General features: G+C 47.0%; 1 protein-coding gene across 2 annotated transcripts in view; it reads right to left on the bottom strand.

The window, feature by feature from the left end:
• The window catches only part of TCTN2 (tectonic family member 2), a 40,138-nt gene extending 29,208 nt beyond the window's left edge, over positions 1 to 10,930 (bottom strand). The window contains exons 1-5 of one of the 2 annotated variants that reach the window (XM_033220162.1): positions 10,707 to 10,930; positions 10,415 to 10,522; positions 9,921 to 9,997; positions 7,974 to 8,166; positions 1,832 to 1,932 (exon numbers count right to left, since the gene is read on the bottom strand). In XM_033220162.1, coding sequence (XP_033076053.1) covers positions 1,832 to 1,932; positions 7,974 to 8,166; positions 9,921 to 9,997; positions 10,415 to 10,522; positions 10,707 to 10,788 — 561 coding nt within the window. In that variant the 5' untranslated portion in view covers positions 10,789 to 10,930. Of the gene's footprint in view, positions 1 to 1,831; positions 1,933 to 7,973; positions 8,170 to 9,920; positions 9,998 to 10,414; positions 10,523 to 10,706 lie in introns of both variants that reach the window. The other variant, XM_033220161.1, reaches the window with a different exon arrangement.
• Between the last annotated feature and the right edge of the window lie 6,336 nt (positions 10,931 to 17,266).

Genomic DNA, 17,266 nt, shown 5'->3' on the forward strand with positions numbered 1-17,266 from the left:
ACCATCCTGGCGAACACGGTGAAACCCCGTCTCTACTAAAAAATACAAAAAAAACTAGCCGGGCGAGGTGGCGGGCGCCTGTAGTCCCAGCTACTCGGGAGGATGAGGCAGGAGAATGGCGTAAACCCGGGGGGCGGAGCTTGCAGTGAGCTGAGATCCGGCCACTGCGCTCCAGCCTGGGCGACAGAGCGAGACTCTGTCTCAAAAATAAATAAATAAATAAATAAATAATATTAGGCCGGGCGCAGTGGCTCAAGCCTGTAATCCTAGCACTTTGGGAGGCCGAGACGGGTGGATCATGAGGTCAGGAGATCAAGACCATCCTGGCTAACACGGTGAAACCCCGTCTCCACTAAAAAATACAAAAAAAACTAGCCGGGCGAGGTGGCGGGCGCCTGTAGTCCCAGCTACTCGGGAGGCTGAGGCAGGAGAATGGCGTAAACCCCGGAGGCGGAGGTTGCAGTGAGCTGAGATCCGGTCACTGCACTCCAGCCTGGGCGACAGAGCGAGATTCCGTCTCAAAATAAATAAATAAATAAATAAATAAATAAATAAATAATATTAAAACCATCCCCTCAGTATGATCTTCACAATCATGATTTTATCCAAAGAGATATTCTTTTCTTCTTCCAAAAACCAGACTGACAATGCCAGATAAGAAAATACTCAATTTAGGCCCAGTGCGGTGGCCCACTCCTGTAATCCCAGCACTTTGGGAGGCCGAGGCCGGCAGATCACCTGAGGTCAGGAGTTCAAGACCTGCCTGGTCAATATTTAGTAGAGACTGTGGAAACCCTATCTCTGCTAAAAATACAAAAATTAGCCAGGTGTGGGGGCACACACCTGTAGTTCCAGCTAATCGGGAGGCTGAGGCACGAGAATCACTTGAATCCAGGATGTGGAAGTTGCAGTGACCTAAGATCGTGTCACTGCACTCCGGCGTGGGCAACAGAGCGAGACTCTGTGTCAAAAAAAAAGAAAGAAAAAACCCAAAATACTCAGTTTATATGTTGTACCCACTCTAAGGCTAAAAGAAAAAAAATAAAGCCGGGCACGGTGGCTCACGCCAATAATTCCAGCACTTTGGGAGGCCATCTCAAAAAAAAAAAAAATTTTACTCAAAAGTTACGTGATTTTTTTTTTTGAAATGGGGTTTCGCTCTTGTTGCCCAGGCTGGAGTGCAATGGCACAATCTCGGCTCACTGCAACCTCCGCCTCCCTGGTTCAAGCGATTCTCCTGCCTCAGCCTCCTGAGTAGCTGGGATTACAGGCGCATGCCACTACACCTGGCTAATTTTGTATTTTTAGTAGAGATGGGGTTTCTCCATGTTGGTCAGGCTGGTCCCAAACTCCCGACCTCAGGTTATCCGCCCACCTCGGCTTCCCACAGTGCTGGGATTACAGGCGTGAGCCACCGCGCCTGCCAAAACTTTAAAATTTAAAAAAATACTCAATTTGAAAACAATTTGCAATAGAAAACATAAACTCAGTTTTGGTTTTGGGAGGCCAAGGTAAGACTGTTTGATCCCAGGAATTTGAGACTAGCCTGAGCAACATGGCAAAATCGCATCTCTACAAAAGATACAAAACAATTAGCTGGGTGTGATGGTGAATGCCTGTGGTCGCAGCTACTCAGGAGGCTGAGGTAAGAAAATCACTTGAGCCCAGGAGGTCGAGGCTGCAGTGAGCCATAATCGCACCACCATACTCCAGCCTGGGCAACAGAGCAAGATCCTATCTCGAAAAATAAAAAATAAAAAAAGCTGTTGGTGGAAGTGCTGGTGTTCTCACAGGTAGCATAACTTTTATGCCCAATAACCAAAGAACGTACCTGGTCACAGCAGCAGCGAACATCACAGGCCCCAGCTGTTAAATTACAAGGACAAGGGCCAAGGGGCTGATACACCTGGTTAGGAATGACAGTCACGTTCTCTGAAAAGTACACACAACAGAAAAATTCAGCTAAGAAACATTCCGACAAAGCATGGTCACATTTTTAATATTCAAAAGAAAGCTGAATTATCTTGTTTTGTAAATCATCATTACCAAATATTGGACATTAAGGAATCCATGAAATACATGACGCCTACATCTACCACTCCAACAAAAACCCAAATATAAGAAAACACGCCACTTACAATGAACCAAAGAAGTCATAGTTGATCTGGAAGATAATCAATTGACTAAGAGGCACGAGTTAGTATATACGTAATGTACTGATTTTAGGCTGGGCGGGGTGGCTCACATCTGTAAACCCAGGACTTTGGGAGGCCAAGGTGGACGGATCACCTGAGGTCAGGAGTTCAAGACCAGCCTGGCCAACATAGTGAAACCCTGTCTCTAATAAAAATACAAAAAGTAGCCCAGACTACAAAAAAGAAACAGATAAAATTAACTTAATAATATATTTCACTGAACCTAACCTATCCAACATAATATCATTGCAACAGGCAATCAGTGTAAAAAGTATGAATGAGCTATTCCACATTCTTTGTTTCACAGTAAGTCCTCAAAAACTGATGGCTATTTAACAGTTACAGCACATCTCAATTAAGACCCATCCCCTTTCAACTGTCCAGACGTGGCTCGTGGCTGTGGTACCCAATAGTGCAGGTGGGACAAATGTGGTCTGGCCATGAGAGTATGGAGGGCTGGGTTATGCAGGGATGACACAGTGAGACACAGCAGCTTCCCTGAGGGACTCGAAATCTCAGAGGGAGGAGACAGGTAAAGAGATCACGTGACCATCAAGGGGTAAACACTGAAAGAGATCTGTCAGGGAACTCAGGGAGGGCAGGTGGCTTCGGCTGGGTGTCAGGAAGACTTGCAGAGAGAATGCGCTGAGCCGGAAACACACATAAAAGTTTGTACAGGCAGCCAGGCGCGGTGGCTCACACCTGTAATCCCAGCACTTCGGGAGGCTGAGGCGGGTGGATCACCTGAGGTCAGGTGTTTTAGACCAGCCTGACCAACATGGAGAAACCCCGTCTCTATTAAAAGAAAAAAAAAAAAGAGTTTGTACAGGTAAGAGGGGCTACTGGAGAACTGTAGGTGGAAGACCGAGGAGGCGGATGAATAGGGGAACACTGTGGTGCAAGGGAGAAGGTGGCAGGTGTGAATGGGACAAGGCCAGAGAAAGCAGCTCAGGAGACGATGCAGGAATTCAAGAGAGGGGTGATGCATTTGGGGATAATATACCTGGAGACAAGGGAAAACATGTAAGAAATCCTAAAGAAGTAAACATCAGCAGGGCCCATTGTTTATAACTCTTCAGGATATTACAGGTTTCTGTACTTATTTTCCTCTTTTTTTTTTTGAGACGGAGTCTTGCTCTGCCGCTCAGGCTGGAGTGCAGTGGCCGGATCTCAGCTCACTGCAAGCTCCGCCTCCCAGGTTTACGCCATTCTCCGGCCTCAGCCTCCCGAGTAGCTGGGACTACAGGTGCCTGCCACCTCGCTCGGCTAGGTTTTTGTATTTTTTTTAGTAGAGATGGGGTTTCACCGTGTTAGCCAGGATGGTCTCAATCTCCTGACCTCGTGATCCACCCGCCTCGGCCTCCCAAAGTGCTGGGATTACAGGCTTGAGCCACCGCGCCCAGCTATTTTCATCTTTAAAGAAGAAATGTTACACAACATTTCAGCCTCCTAACTCAGAATTCAGTGACAGTAATGCTTTGGGTTTCTCACGGATCATTTATCAGATAAAAGTTTCATTCTGCTGAATGTTACTTTTACACGTTAGAAAACCATGCAGCAACTATTTGTTTAAACCCCACATAACAGTTAACTTTAACAACACAATAGGTGAAGTATCTAAAGAACAGCTAACCATCTGTTGTATGCTGTAACATAGCAGGTCAATGATACATCAGTGGTATCCGGAACAAGAAGGTCCACATCACAGACCACGTTACAGGGGTAAGGGTCTGACCCTCAGTGTTATCAAACCCATGTGACACAAGCAAGGCACTCTATTAATCAATTGATTTTTTTTTTGAGACAGGGTCTCACTCTGTTGCCCAGGCTGAAGTGTGCAGTGGCACAATCACAGCTCACTGCAGCCTCAACCTCCCAGCGCTCAAGTGATCCTCCCACCTCAGCCTCCCAAGTAGCTGGGACCACAGGTGTGCACCATCATGCTCAGCTAACGTTCATATTTTCTGTAAAGACGGGGTCTCACTATGCTGTCCATGCTGGTCTCAAACTCCTGGGCTCGAGTGATCCTCCCACCTTGGCCTCCCAAAGTGCTGGAATTACAGGCATAGTGCAGGAGCCACCACCCCCAGCCACGAGGCACTTCAGAACAGGGTTTTACTGTGTGTTACACAAATAGATGTTTGTGTGTTGATTTATGCTTTCTACATTGTTCACTGGCTTCGTTGCTACTTGATATGACACATACCTCCTGTCTGTGCTTCTATTCTTTTTCTAGTTTTAATCGCTGGCTGGCTGGGTAAAAACTTTTTCATGCGTTCATGGGGTCAGAGGAGACAACTCAATCACTCATACACAAAAATGCTCAATTTTCTAGGTTTGGTATTCTAAAATATTACCTAAATATACTCAAGCATATTTTCAGTCTTTTTTTTTTTTTTTTTTTGAGACAGTGTCTTGCTCTGTCAACCAGGCTGGAGTACATGGAGCAATCTTGGCTCACTGCAACCTCCACCTCCTGGGCTCAAGCAATCCCCCAACCTCAACCTCCCTCGTAGCTAGGGCTACAGGCACCCACTGCCACACACAGCTAATTGTCGTATTTGTTTGTAGAGACAGGGTTTCGCCACATTGCTCAGGCTGGTGTTGAACTCCTAGGCTCAAGTGGTCTGCGCGCCTTGGCCTCTAAAAGTGTTGGGATTACGGCTGGGCGTGGTGGCTCAAGCCTGTAATCCCAGCACTTTGGGAGGCCGAGACGGGCGGATCACAAGGTCAGGAGATCGAGACCATCCTGGCTAACACAGTGAAACCCCGTCTCTACTAAAAAATACAAAAAACTAGCCAGGCGAGGTGGCGGGCGCCTGTAGTCCCAGCTACTCGGGAGGCTGAGGCAGGAGAATGGCGTGAACCCGGGAGGTGGAGCTTGCAGTGAGCCAGGATCCAGCCACTACACTCCAGCCTGGGCGACAGAGCGAGACTCCGTCTTAAAAAAAAAAAAAAAAGTGTTGAGATTACAGGCATGAGCCACCACCCAGCCTCAAGCATATTTCTCAAAGGAAAAAGTCAGTGCTTTGAATAGTACAGCTATCATGAATCCCTCCTGTTGTGTTGGGTTTTTTTTTTTTTTTTTTTTTTTTTCCGTCATTGAATGCTTCTTTTTGGCTTTGTTTTGAATTTTAAACCATAGAAAAATTTAAAACTTTTAAGTAGGTAACACATTTGCAAGGTTCCAAAAACTCAAAAGCATATTTAAAAAGTCCTCACTGTCAGCCCTTTCCCGTTCCCACATCACCCTCCAACTTGGTAGAACATGATTAGCTTCTCCAACATCCTTCCAGAATTTCTTTATGCAAATGTTCTCATTTCTGCCTCCTTTATGCAAAAGATAGCACACTGCAGGCAGCCATCTGCAGTTGCTTTTTCCACTTCATTCATCTCGGAGGCCTTTCCATGCAAGTACACTGAGGGCACAGTAGTCTGCTGAAGGGAGCTGTCAAAACTCGTCTTATCATCCTAAACTTCCGGAAGCACAAGGAGGACCCCAGTTAGGGATGTAATGAGAGAAGCGGCAGTGAAGCAGTCTCCAGTGAGCAGACTTTTGCTACTCAAGTCTGGAACGCTTCTCCCTCCATGCCATGTGGCCATAAAGGCAAGAGATGTCAGAGTTTGCTGCAGGGGACAGGGGACATGGTGGTAGCACTCATGACAGCAGAGCCCTCTGGGCACATCTAGTTGAAAGCTCTTTTGGTTTAAGAATACTAACATCGGCCGGGCGCGGTGGCTCAAGCCTGTCATCCCAGCACTTTGGGAGGCCGAGACGGGTGGATCACGAGGTCAGGAGATCGAGACCATCCTGGCTAACACGGTGAAACCCCGTCTCTACTAAAAATACAAAAAATTAGCCAGGCGAGGTGGCGGGCGCCTGTAGTCCCAGCTACTTGGGAGGCTGAGGCAGGAGAATGGCGCGAATCCGGGAGGTGGAGCTTGCAGTGAGCCGAGATCCGGCCACTGCACTCCAGCCTGGGCGACAGAGCGAGACTCTGTCTCAGAAAAAAAAAAAAAAAGAATACTAACATCATGTGAGACGGAGATTAACACAAAACCATTTTCTCACGTCCAGAGATTCATGTACATGGGCATAATGATCTTTGCTGTAGCATCAAAAGCTGGGAACAGGCCGGGCGCGGTGGCTCAAGCCTGTAATCCCAGCACTTTGGGAGGCCGAGACGGGCGGATCACGAGGTCAGGAGATCGAGACCATCCTGGCTAACACGGTGAAACCCCGTCTCTACTAAAAAAAATACAAAAAATTAGCCAGGCGAGATGGTGGGCGCCTGTAGTCCCAGCTACTCGGGAGGCTGAGGCGAGAGAATGGCGTAAACCCGGAGGCGGAGCTTGCAGTGAGCTGAGATCCGGCCACTGCACTCCAGCCTGGCGACAGAGCGAGACTCCGTCTCAACAAAAAAAAAAAAAAAAAAAAAAGCTGGGAACAGGTCAGGTGCAGTGGCTCCTGCCTGTAATCTCAGCACTTCAGGAGGCCGTGGCGGGACGATCACCTGGGCCCAGGAGTTCAAAACCAGCCTGGCTAACATAGTGAGACCCTGTCTCTGCAAAAAATGTAAAAACTAGCCAGGTGTGGTGGTGCACGCCGGTAGCCCCAGCTACTATGGAGGCTGTGGCAGGAGGATCGCCTGAACCAGTAAGGCTGCAGTGAGCCAGGATCGTGCCCTTGCACTCTAGCTCCAGTCTGGGTGACACAGTGAGACCATGTCTCTAAAAAAAAATGAAAATAAAAAAAAAACTTAAAAAAAAAAAGCTGGAAATGATGTAAACTTCATCAGCCTCAAACTCCTGTGCTCAAGCGATCCTCCCACCTCAGCCTCCCTAGTAGCTAGGACTACAGGCGGGCACCACCATACCCAGCTAACTTTTTAAATTTTTTTATAGAGACAGTATCTGCTATGTTGCCCAGGTTGGTCTTGAACTCCTGGGCTCAAGAAATTCCTCCGCCTTGGCCTCCCAAAGCACTGGGATAACAGGCTGGGAGCCACTGTGTCTGGCTACCCTTCCTTTCTTCTTCTTAAGATGCAGTCATGAGAATCAATGCATGCGTCAACACGGTGGCTCATGCCTGTAATCCCAGCACTTTGGGAGGCCAAGGTGGGCAGATCACAAGATCAGGAGATCGAGACCATCCCAGCGAACATCCTGAAACCCCATCTCTACTAAAAGTACAAAAATTAGCTGGGCGTGGTGGCACACACCTGTAGTCCCAGCTACTCGGGAGGCTGAGGCAGGAGAATCGCTTGAGCCCAGGAGGTGGAGATTGCAGTGAGCCGAGATCACCACACTGCACTCCAGCCTGGCGACAGAGCGAGACTCCATCTCCAAAACAAACAACAACAAACAAAAAGAATCAATGTACATAAACAAATTTCACCTTCTCCCAAAAAGGATTCAAAGTAGCTTACAAAGAAGCAAATAGTAGAGCAAGATCAAATAAATGGTACATAAAACAGTACAAAATGAAAATGTTTAAAAGAAAAATAAGTTTAGGAAGGCAAGACAGACTCAAGTGAAGTATACTTTACAAATTACATGGCATTTACTTATAATCAAACAGGTAAGCTTGACACAAATGTTTCTTTTTTTTTTTTTTTTTTGAGACAGGGTCTTGCTGTGTCGCCCTGGCTGGAATGCAGTGACGTGATCACAGCTCACTGTAGCATCAACCTCCCAGGCTCAAGCCATCCTCCTACCTCTTCCTCCTAAGTAGCTGGGACCAACAGGAAAGTTTTCACAGTCAAAGACTTCACTTGCCTGAGGCATTATGGGTCAGAGAAGAGTTGGCATAAATTTCCACTTGAATGAGTAGATGTGCTAAACAGGGTGAATTACGAGATGCTGAAACCAGAAGGGTCTGGAGGATGCAGGGGGACTCTGAGAAGGAATCTGTCTCATTGGAGGAACACCAGTCCAGACCTCTCTTCCACCTTACTGTCACTTCCAACACCTTCTGAAAGGAAAAGATTGCTGTATTTTTAAAGTGATTCAAAACAGGGTCTATAAGAATACATAATGGAAAACACAATAAAAGCACACATCGGCCTCCGTTCATTTTATAAAAGGGAAATGTATACAAAGATGACACAGTTATCTTCAGTTCCACCCCATAAACCTATGGTAACATGCAAGCCCTGATTCCTACTCCTTAACATAAAAGCAAACAACTTTGGGATACTTAGAAAAAGCTGCGGATCACGAGGTCAGGAGATCGAGACCATCCTGGCTAACACGGTGAAACCCCGTCTCTACTAAAAATACAAAAACTAGCCGGGCGAGGTGGCGGGCGCCTGTAGTCCCAGCTACTCGGGAGGCTGAGGCAGGAGAATGGCGTAAACCCGGGAGGCGGAGCTTGCAGTGAGCTGAGATCCGGCCACTGCACTCCAGTCCTGGCGACAGAGCGAGACTCCGCCTCAAAAAAAAAAAAAAAAAAAAAGAAAAAGCTAAACACAAATCTGATAAACAAACTCAGTTTACTGTGTACCTTTTTAGTTTCTTTATCATCCTATCAGTGGAAGAGTAAATACACAAAAGTCAATGAAAACAATCCTCAGTTTATCCCAGAATGACTTTAGACATGTACATGTTCATTCCTGGGGTACAAGCAGAGTTTGCCTTTCTCATCCTTTTATCTCCAGAATTGATGTTGCATATACTAGGTACCCAATAAACACTTACTAAATAGAAGATGCTTAATCTCTCCAGGTTTGAGTATCCTTATACACAAGCTCAGAGTTGGGCAAGATCAGTGGTTATGAAGCTTTTTTTTTTTTTGAGACGGAGTCTTGCTTGTCACCCAGGCTGGAGTGCAGTGGTGTGATCTCAGCTCACTGCAACCTCTGCTTCCCAGGTTCAAGTGATTCTCCTGCCTCCGCCTCCAAAGTAGCTGGGATGACAGGCGCCCGCCATCACGCCCAGCTAATTTTTGTATTTTTAGTAGAGACCGGTTTCACCATGTTGGCCAGACTGGCCTTGAACTCCTGACCTCAGATGATTCGCCCTCCTCAGCCTCCCAAAGTGCTAGGATTACAGGCATGAGCCACCGTGCCTGGCCAGCTTTCTTTTTTTTTTTTTTTTTTAAGGGACAGGGTCTTGCTCTGTTGCCCAGGCTGGATGAAGTGCAGTGGTACCATCATAGCTCTCTGCAGTCCTGAACTCCTGGGCTCAAATAATCCTCCTGCCTCAGCACCCCCACCCCACTCCAAGTACCTGGGACTATAGGTGTGTGCCATCACACCCACCTAATTTTTTAAAAATTGTTTTGTAGAGACAGGGTCTCGCTATGTCACAGGCTGGTCTGGAACTCCTGGGCTCAAGCAATCCTCCCGCCTCAACCTCCCAAAGTGCTATGAGTACAGGTTTGAGCCACAATGCCTGGCACAAAGCTTTTTTGAATCATTGACCCATTTGATGATCTGAAGGAAACTGATGACCCTCTCATCAGAAAAATACACATACAAACAGAACTTTACACACAGTTTCACAGAGTTCACAGGCCCCCTAAAATGCACCCAAGGACTCCTAACCCCAGGTCAGGGTAAGGAACTGTGGGCTGGGTAAGTGTCTACCAGATCCAACAGCCCACAATTTCATGATTGTTCAGAGCATGGAGAAAGCTATGCCTTGTCAAATAAAGAGAGCAGTGCAGAAACCCTAGCTGGGGGCCTCTTCACAGGCTACAGAGAAGGTTTACTTCTGCCTTACCGCACCAGGGGTCACAGTCACACTCCAGTCTTCCGTCTCATTGTTCAGCACTCCACACGTCGGAACTGGCAATATTCCTAAGGAAGAGAAGACCAGCACGCAAAGGCAGCTCGAGTCAGACTGCCTAGGATGGACTCACATTACAGCCTAAGATTGGGCCCTTTACAAGCTGCTTGATACTGGGACAGTGACAACCTCTCTGAACTTGTTTCTTCACTGGTCAAAGGGGATGAAAAGATATTACTGTTCTACCAGGAAAATGGGATGATGCACGATGTTAGTTTAATGAATGCTAGCCATTATTATTTCAAGCTTTCTTCGAACCTGTCCGTCTGTCCTCTTTGGCCTACAGCAGCGCCCCGATCCTCTTCTCCCCATGCGACTTTACAGAAAACAGAAGCAGGGGGCCCAAAGAATGCCACCTCGCCAGGCTCCCTGGGAGGTCTGGATCCAGTCCAACCCCCACCCTCCCCAAAATAAGGGCTGGACTTTACCCGCCTCGTCCTGCAGCACGGCCAGGGACACGGTCACGCCCTCGGTGTCTCCGACCAGGGATGCGCTGACCGCAGGGCCGGACATTCGGATAAAAGGAGGGATGAAAACTAGGCGGGAAGGAAAGGGGATAAGGAGGGATTAGCAGTGGAAGAGTCACCGCCTAAGGTGTGTGTGGCGGCTTGCTTTGGCGGTCTCGACTCCCGAAGCTCCCGGGGGAGTCCAAGTCTGGCCCTTTTAACGCCCAGTCCCCTTAGCCCCGGCCCACCGAGGTCCCCGCAGCGCCGTACACACCCAGGTCCCCCCACACCAGCCTCAGGACGCCCTGCAGAAGGAGAAGCCTCAAAAGAAGAGCAGCCGGAGACTGGAAGCCCATGCTTTAGACCTCGCGGGCCGGGCACAGCAGAACCGCGCCCGCCTTAGAACCCGAGAAGGACTCAGACACGAAAACGCGGCAGCCACGGCCCCACCGCCGCCATCTTGTCAAGCGAACGCCCGGAGCTATGGCAACCACCAATCGGCGGCCGGCCAGGCGGAGCGCCGTGCTGTGATTGGATCAGTGGCAAGAGCGGGCACCCCGGCCCCGCCCACACGGCCTTGCATTTTTGCTGCTTGACTCGTGGGGAAAGTGAGTGCGGAAAAACTACCTATCCGGTGCTCCACTTAGTACCTGGGTGACGAAACAATGTGTGCACCCATCCCCCGTGACACGCAATTTACCTCTATAACAACCTGTACATGGACCCCTGGGCCTAAAATAAAAGTTGAAAAAATCAAAATTAAGAAGGTCCTGAAAAGCAGGGGTGGGTTTCTAGCTCAAAAACTGGAGTTTTCCCCTACCCTGGAATTAATCCAGCAATAGCCAAGAGCGAGCCTATAGACACTGGCTTCTAAATAAAAAGGGTGGAATTTGCTCCTTAATAAACTTGATTTTTATAGGGATTTTTAGGGGGTGAGTACAAAAAGGGGATGGGGCTGCAGCGCTGTTTTTATTATTATTATCTTTACTATCATTTATTATGCATTATTTATATTTTATGTTTTTATAAAATATATATATACAAAATATATATACTTTGTCTTATATATATATCTCAAATATACATACTTGATACATATAAAATATATATAGGCAGGGTGCGGTGGCTCCTGCCTGTAATCCCAGCACTTTGGGAGGCCAAGGCGGGCGGATCACAAGGTCAGGAGTTCGAGACCAGCCTGACCAACATGGTGAAACACTGTCTCTAGGAAAAATACAAAAAATTAGCTGGGCGTGTCGGCACGCGCCTATAAGCCCAACTACTCAGGAGGCTGAGGCAGAAGAATCGCTTGAATCTAGGAGGCGGAGGTTGCAGTGAGCCGTTTTCTCACCACTGCACTCAAGCCTGAGCCACAGAGCCAGACTCCGTCTCAAAAATATATATATAATATTTATTTATTTATGTATCTTATAAAATAAATATGTATTTATATTTATCTTATAAATATGTATTTACATTTTATATAAATATAAACATATTTTATAAATTTTACACTTTATAATTTTATAAAATTTATATTTATATTTTTATAATTATTATCATTTATCATTTATTACCACTATTTTTTTATTATCATTCTCCTAGGTTTCTGAAGGATTTTCTCCCACGCACAGAGCTCTCAGCACTCTGAAAGCAGATCCAATCACAGAACACACAAGAGGTTTTGCCCAACAATAGGACAGATGTGAAAGAATCAAAATTCTGTCTGGAAAAAAATTGTTTTTCTTCTTTCAGTAGCCTCAGAACATTTCAAGCATTGTCACGGCTTGGGGTCTGAGAGTGCAGGTTCTGAGGTCAGGCTCCCTGGCGTGGGATTCCGCCTTCCCTCCACAGATATTCTTAGCTGTTAAGTGACTTTGGGCAAGTCGACCTCTCTAAGCTTCAGCTTCCTCATCTAGAAAAAAGGGATGATGATAATCCTTCCCTGGGGATTGTGTGAGCATGAAATGAGGTACCATGTCTAATGAGGTTAAGCCAACGGCTGGCACAGAGTAAGCACTCAGTTAATGATCACTTACTTGTTCAGTATCAGAGGGCTGGTGTGGCCTTTAGCTGGGACAGTCATGGTGTTCAGCATTGTGACTGACTAACCGTAAATGCCAAATCAGTGTTTGCCATTATTACTTTTTATTTATTTATTTTTATTTGTTTTTTTTGAGACAGGATCTCACTCTGTCACCCAGGCTGGAATGGTACAGTGGCACAATCATAGCTCACTGCATCCTCAAACTTCTGGGATCAGCTGATCCTCCCACCTCAGCCTCCCAAGTAGCTAGGAATACGCCACAACACCCGGCTAATTTTTGTATTTTTTGTAGAGATGCGGTTTCACCATGTTGCCCAGGCTGGTCTCAAACTCCTGGGCTCAAGTGATTCTCCTGCCTTGACCTCCAAAAGTGCTGGGATTACAGGTGTGGGCCACCGCACTCAGCCCCATTATTACTCTTTTTTTTTTTTTTTTTTTTGAGACGGAGTCTCGCTCTGTCGCCCAGGCTGGAGTGCAGTGGCCAGATCTCAGCTCACTGCAAGCTCCGCCTCTCGGGTTCACACCATTCTCCTGCCTCAGCCTCCCAAGTAGCTGGGACTACAGGTGCCCACCACACGCCCGGCTAATTTTTTGTATTTTTTAGTAGAGACAGGGTTTCACCGTGTTAGCCAGGATGGTCTTGATCTCCTGACCTCGTGATCCACCCGCCTCGGCCTGAGCCGAGGCGTGAGCCACCGCCCATTATTACTCTTAATGTTTGGTTACATATTCATTGATCAGCAAATCTAACATGGTGAAAGGATTCTGAAAGTTGAGGCTTTATAAGGGCCTGACACTGGGCATTACCTTTTTCTTACACTCCTTGAAAAATTGTGGGTGGCTACAGTTGTAACATGAGCATGAAACTTTCCCCTGTACCTCAGCTCCTCTCTGGAAGACGCAAAATGTGTACCTCTCTTGACATCTTGGAATAAAGCCCAGGAGAACGTTACTAGGAGGAAGCTGTCAAACACTTAAATATTTCTGTTATTCCCCATCTGTCTTTGGGGGGAATTAATCTGCAAATTAAGTTGGCATGGCCAAGTGGTAAAAATTATGAGATAAATCCTCCCAAAAGAAAACATTTCTGGGACAGGCTTGGTGGCTCACACCTGTAATCCCTGCACTTTGGGTGGTGAAGGCAGATGGATCACTTGGGGCCAGGAGTTCAAGACCAGCCTGGGGTTGGCCGGGAGCGGTGGCTCAAGCCTGTAATCCCAGCACTTTGGGAGGCCGAGACGGGCGGATCACGAGGTCAGGAGATCGAGACCATCCTGGCTAATATGGTGAAACCCCGTCTCTACTAAAGAATACAAAAAACTAGCCGGGCGAGGTGGCGGGCACCTGTAGTCCCAGCTACTCGGGAGGCTGAGGCAGGAGAATGGCGTAAACCCGGAGGCGGAGCTTGCAGTGAGCTGAGATCTGGCCACTGCACTCCAGCCTGGGTGACAGAGTGAGACTCCGTCTCAAAAAAAAAAAAAAAAAAAGACCATCCTGGGCAACACAGAGAAACCCATCTCTACCAAAAAATACAAAAATTAGCTGGGCGTGGTGCCATGCACCTTTACTCCCAGCTACTCGGGAGGCAGAGGCATGAGAATCGCTTGAACCCAGGGGGCAGATGTTGCAGTGAGCCGAGATCACACTACTACACTCCAGCCTGGGCAACAGAGTGAGACTCCATCCATCTCAAAAATAGATAGAAAACACCTGAAGCTGGTCATCAGCAGCTTCCCGATGAGATCTCAGGAGTTGGGCAAGCAGGCTCATGCACACATAGTAAGAGGCAAGATGGCAGAGTTTAACTGGTATATAACCTTCCTCTGGGAACACTCGACTGGTAAAGGAAAATGCCTCAAATGAGCATGCGCCCAACTTCAGTGAACACATTGCACGTGCGGCCCCTCCCAAGTGCTGGCAGGCCACTGACATGCAGACAGCCCACCCCAAGGAAAAACCAAGGGAGAGCACAAACCTCAGAATCATGCTAATGTACAGAAACCCCAAGTGAAGGGTCAGACCAGGCACTTGAATCTCTCGAGTCACCCGCTTGGCCCTCTTCCAAGTGTACTTTACTTCCTTTCGTTCCTGCTCTAAAACATTTTAATAAACATTTACCCCTGCTCTAAACTTGCCTTGGTCTCTCACTCTGCCTTATGCCGCTTGGCCAAATTCTTTCCTCCGAAGAGGCAAGAATCGAGTCACTGCAGACCTGTACAGACTCGCACTGCTAACGGTGATCCAGAGAATTCTCCAAGATCACTCAAGATCACCAAGATGGTACCTCTACAAATACGTAAACTATTCATATCTTGAGTAGTAGACTAAAAGGCAAACTTATCAAAAATAATAGCTACAGCTTTTTAAGACATAGTATAATAAGATACAAATACTGTAGAAACAATAAAAAGTTAAAATCAGAGGGATGAAGTTAAAGTATAAAGTATTAGTTTTCTCTGCTTGTTTTTGCAATCAGAGTTGTCATCAGTTTAAAATAATGGGCCGGGCGCGGTGGCTCAAGCCTGTAATCCCAGCACTTGGGAGGCCGAGACGGGCGGATCACGAGGTCAGGAGATCGAGACCATCCTGGCTAACACGGTGAAACCCCGTCTCTACTAAAAAATACAAAAAACTAGCCGGGCGAGGTGGCGGGCACCTGTAGTCCCAGCTACTCGGGAGGCTGAGGCAGGAGAATGGCGTAAACCGGGAGGCGGAGCTTGCAGTGAGCTGAGATCTGGCCACTGCACTCCAGCCTGGGTGACAGAGTGAGACTCCGTCTCAAAAAAAAAAAAAAAAAGACCATCCTGGGCAACACAGAGAAACCCATCTCTACCAAAAAATACAAAAATTAGCTGGGCGTGGTGCCATGCACCTTTACTCCCAGCTACTCGGGAGGCAGAGGCAGGAGAATCGCTTGAACCCAGGGGGCAGATGTTGCAGTGAGCCGAGATCACACTACTACACTCCAGCCTGGGCAACAGAGTGAGACTCCATCCATCTCAAAAATAGATAGAAAACACCTGAAGCTGGTCATCAGCAGCTTCCCGATGAGATCTCAGGAGTTGGGCAAGCAGGCTCATGCACACATAGTAAGAGGCAAGATGGCAGAGTTTAACTGGTATATAACCTTCCTCTGGGAACACTCGACTGGTAAAGGAAAATGCCTCAAATGAGCATGCGCCCAACTTCAGTGAACACATTGCACGTGCGGCCCCTCCCAAGTGCTGGCAGGCCACTGACATGCAGACAGCCCACCCCAAGGAAAAACCAAGGGAGAGCACAAACCTCAGAATCATGCTAATGTACAGAAACCCCAAGTGAAGGGTCAGACCAGGCACTTGAATCTCTCGAGTCACCCGCTTGGCCCTCTTCCAAGTGTACTTTACTTCCTTTCGTTCCTGCTCTAAAACATTTTAATAAACATTTACCCCTGCTCTAAACTTTGCCTTGGTCTCTCACTCTGCCTTATGCCGCTTGGCCAAATTCTTTCCTCCGAAGAGGCAAGAATCGAGTCACTGCAGACCTGTACAGACTCGCACTGCTAACGGTGATCCAGAGAATTCTCCAAGATCACTCAAGATCACCAAGATGGTACCTCTACAAATACGTAAACTATTCATATCTTGAGTAGTAGACTAAAAGGCAAACTTATCAAAAATAATAGCTACAGCTTTTTAAGACATAGTATAATAAGATACAAATACTGTAGAAACAATAAAAAGTTAAAATCAGAGGGATGAAGTTAAAGTATAAAGTATTAGTTTTCTCTGCTTGTTTTTGCAATCAGAGTTGTCATCAGTTTAAAATAATGGGTTATAAGATGGTATTTGCAAGCCTCGTGCTAAACTCATATCAAAAAGCCTACAACAGATACACAAAAATATAAAGCAAGAAATTAAAACATACTGTCAGAGAAAATCACTTTCATAAAAAGGAAGATGGAAAGAAGGGAGGAAGGGAAGATCAGAAGACAACAAAATGGCAGTAGTAAGTCCTTACTTATCAATAACATTGAATGTAAATGGACTAAACTCTCCAATCAAAAGACATAGAGTGGCTGAATAGATACACACACAAAAAAAGACCTAATGATTAGCTGCCTATAAGAAACTCTTCACCTATAAAGACACACATAGACTAAAAATAAAGGGATGGAAAAAGATATTCTAATGGAAACCAAAAAAGAGCAAAAGTAGCTATATACTTTTATCAGATAAAATAGATTTTAAGACTGGGTGTGGTGGCTCACACCTGTAATCTCAGCACTTTGGGAGAATGAGGCAGGCAGATCACGAGGTCAGGAGTTTGAGACCAGCCTGGCCAATATGGTGAAACCCCGTCTCTACTAAAAATACAAAAAAAAATTGCCGGGCGCGGTGGCTCAAGCCTGTAATCCCAGCACTTTGGGAGGCCGAGACGGGCGGATCACGAGGTCAGGAGATCGAGACCATCCTGGCTAACACGGTGAAACCCCGTCTCTACTAAAATATACAAAAAATTAGCCGGGCGAGATGGCGGGCGCCTGTAGTCCCAGCTACTCGGGAGGCTGAGGCGAGAGAATGGCGTAAACCCGGGAGGCGGAGCTTGCAGTGAGCTGAGATCCGGCCACTGCACTCCAGCCTGGGTGACAGAGCGAGACTCCGTCTCAAAAAAAAAAAAAAAAAAAAAAAAAAAAAAAATTTAGCTGGGTGTGGTGGTGCACGCCTATAGTCCCAGCTACTCGGCAGGCTGAGGCAGCAGAATGGCATGAACCCAGGAGGCAGAACTTGCAGTGAGCTGAGATTACG

This window comes from Trachypithecus francoisi, unplaced genomic scaffold (assembly GCF_009764315.1).
Source record: "Trachypithecus francoisi isolate TF-2019V2 unplaced genomic scaffold, Tfra_2.0 Lachesis_group11, whole genome shotgun sequence".
Taxonomy (NCBI): Eukaryota; Metazoa; Chordata; class Mammalia; order Primates; family Cercopithecidae; genus Trachypithecus; species Trachypithecus francoisi.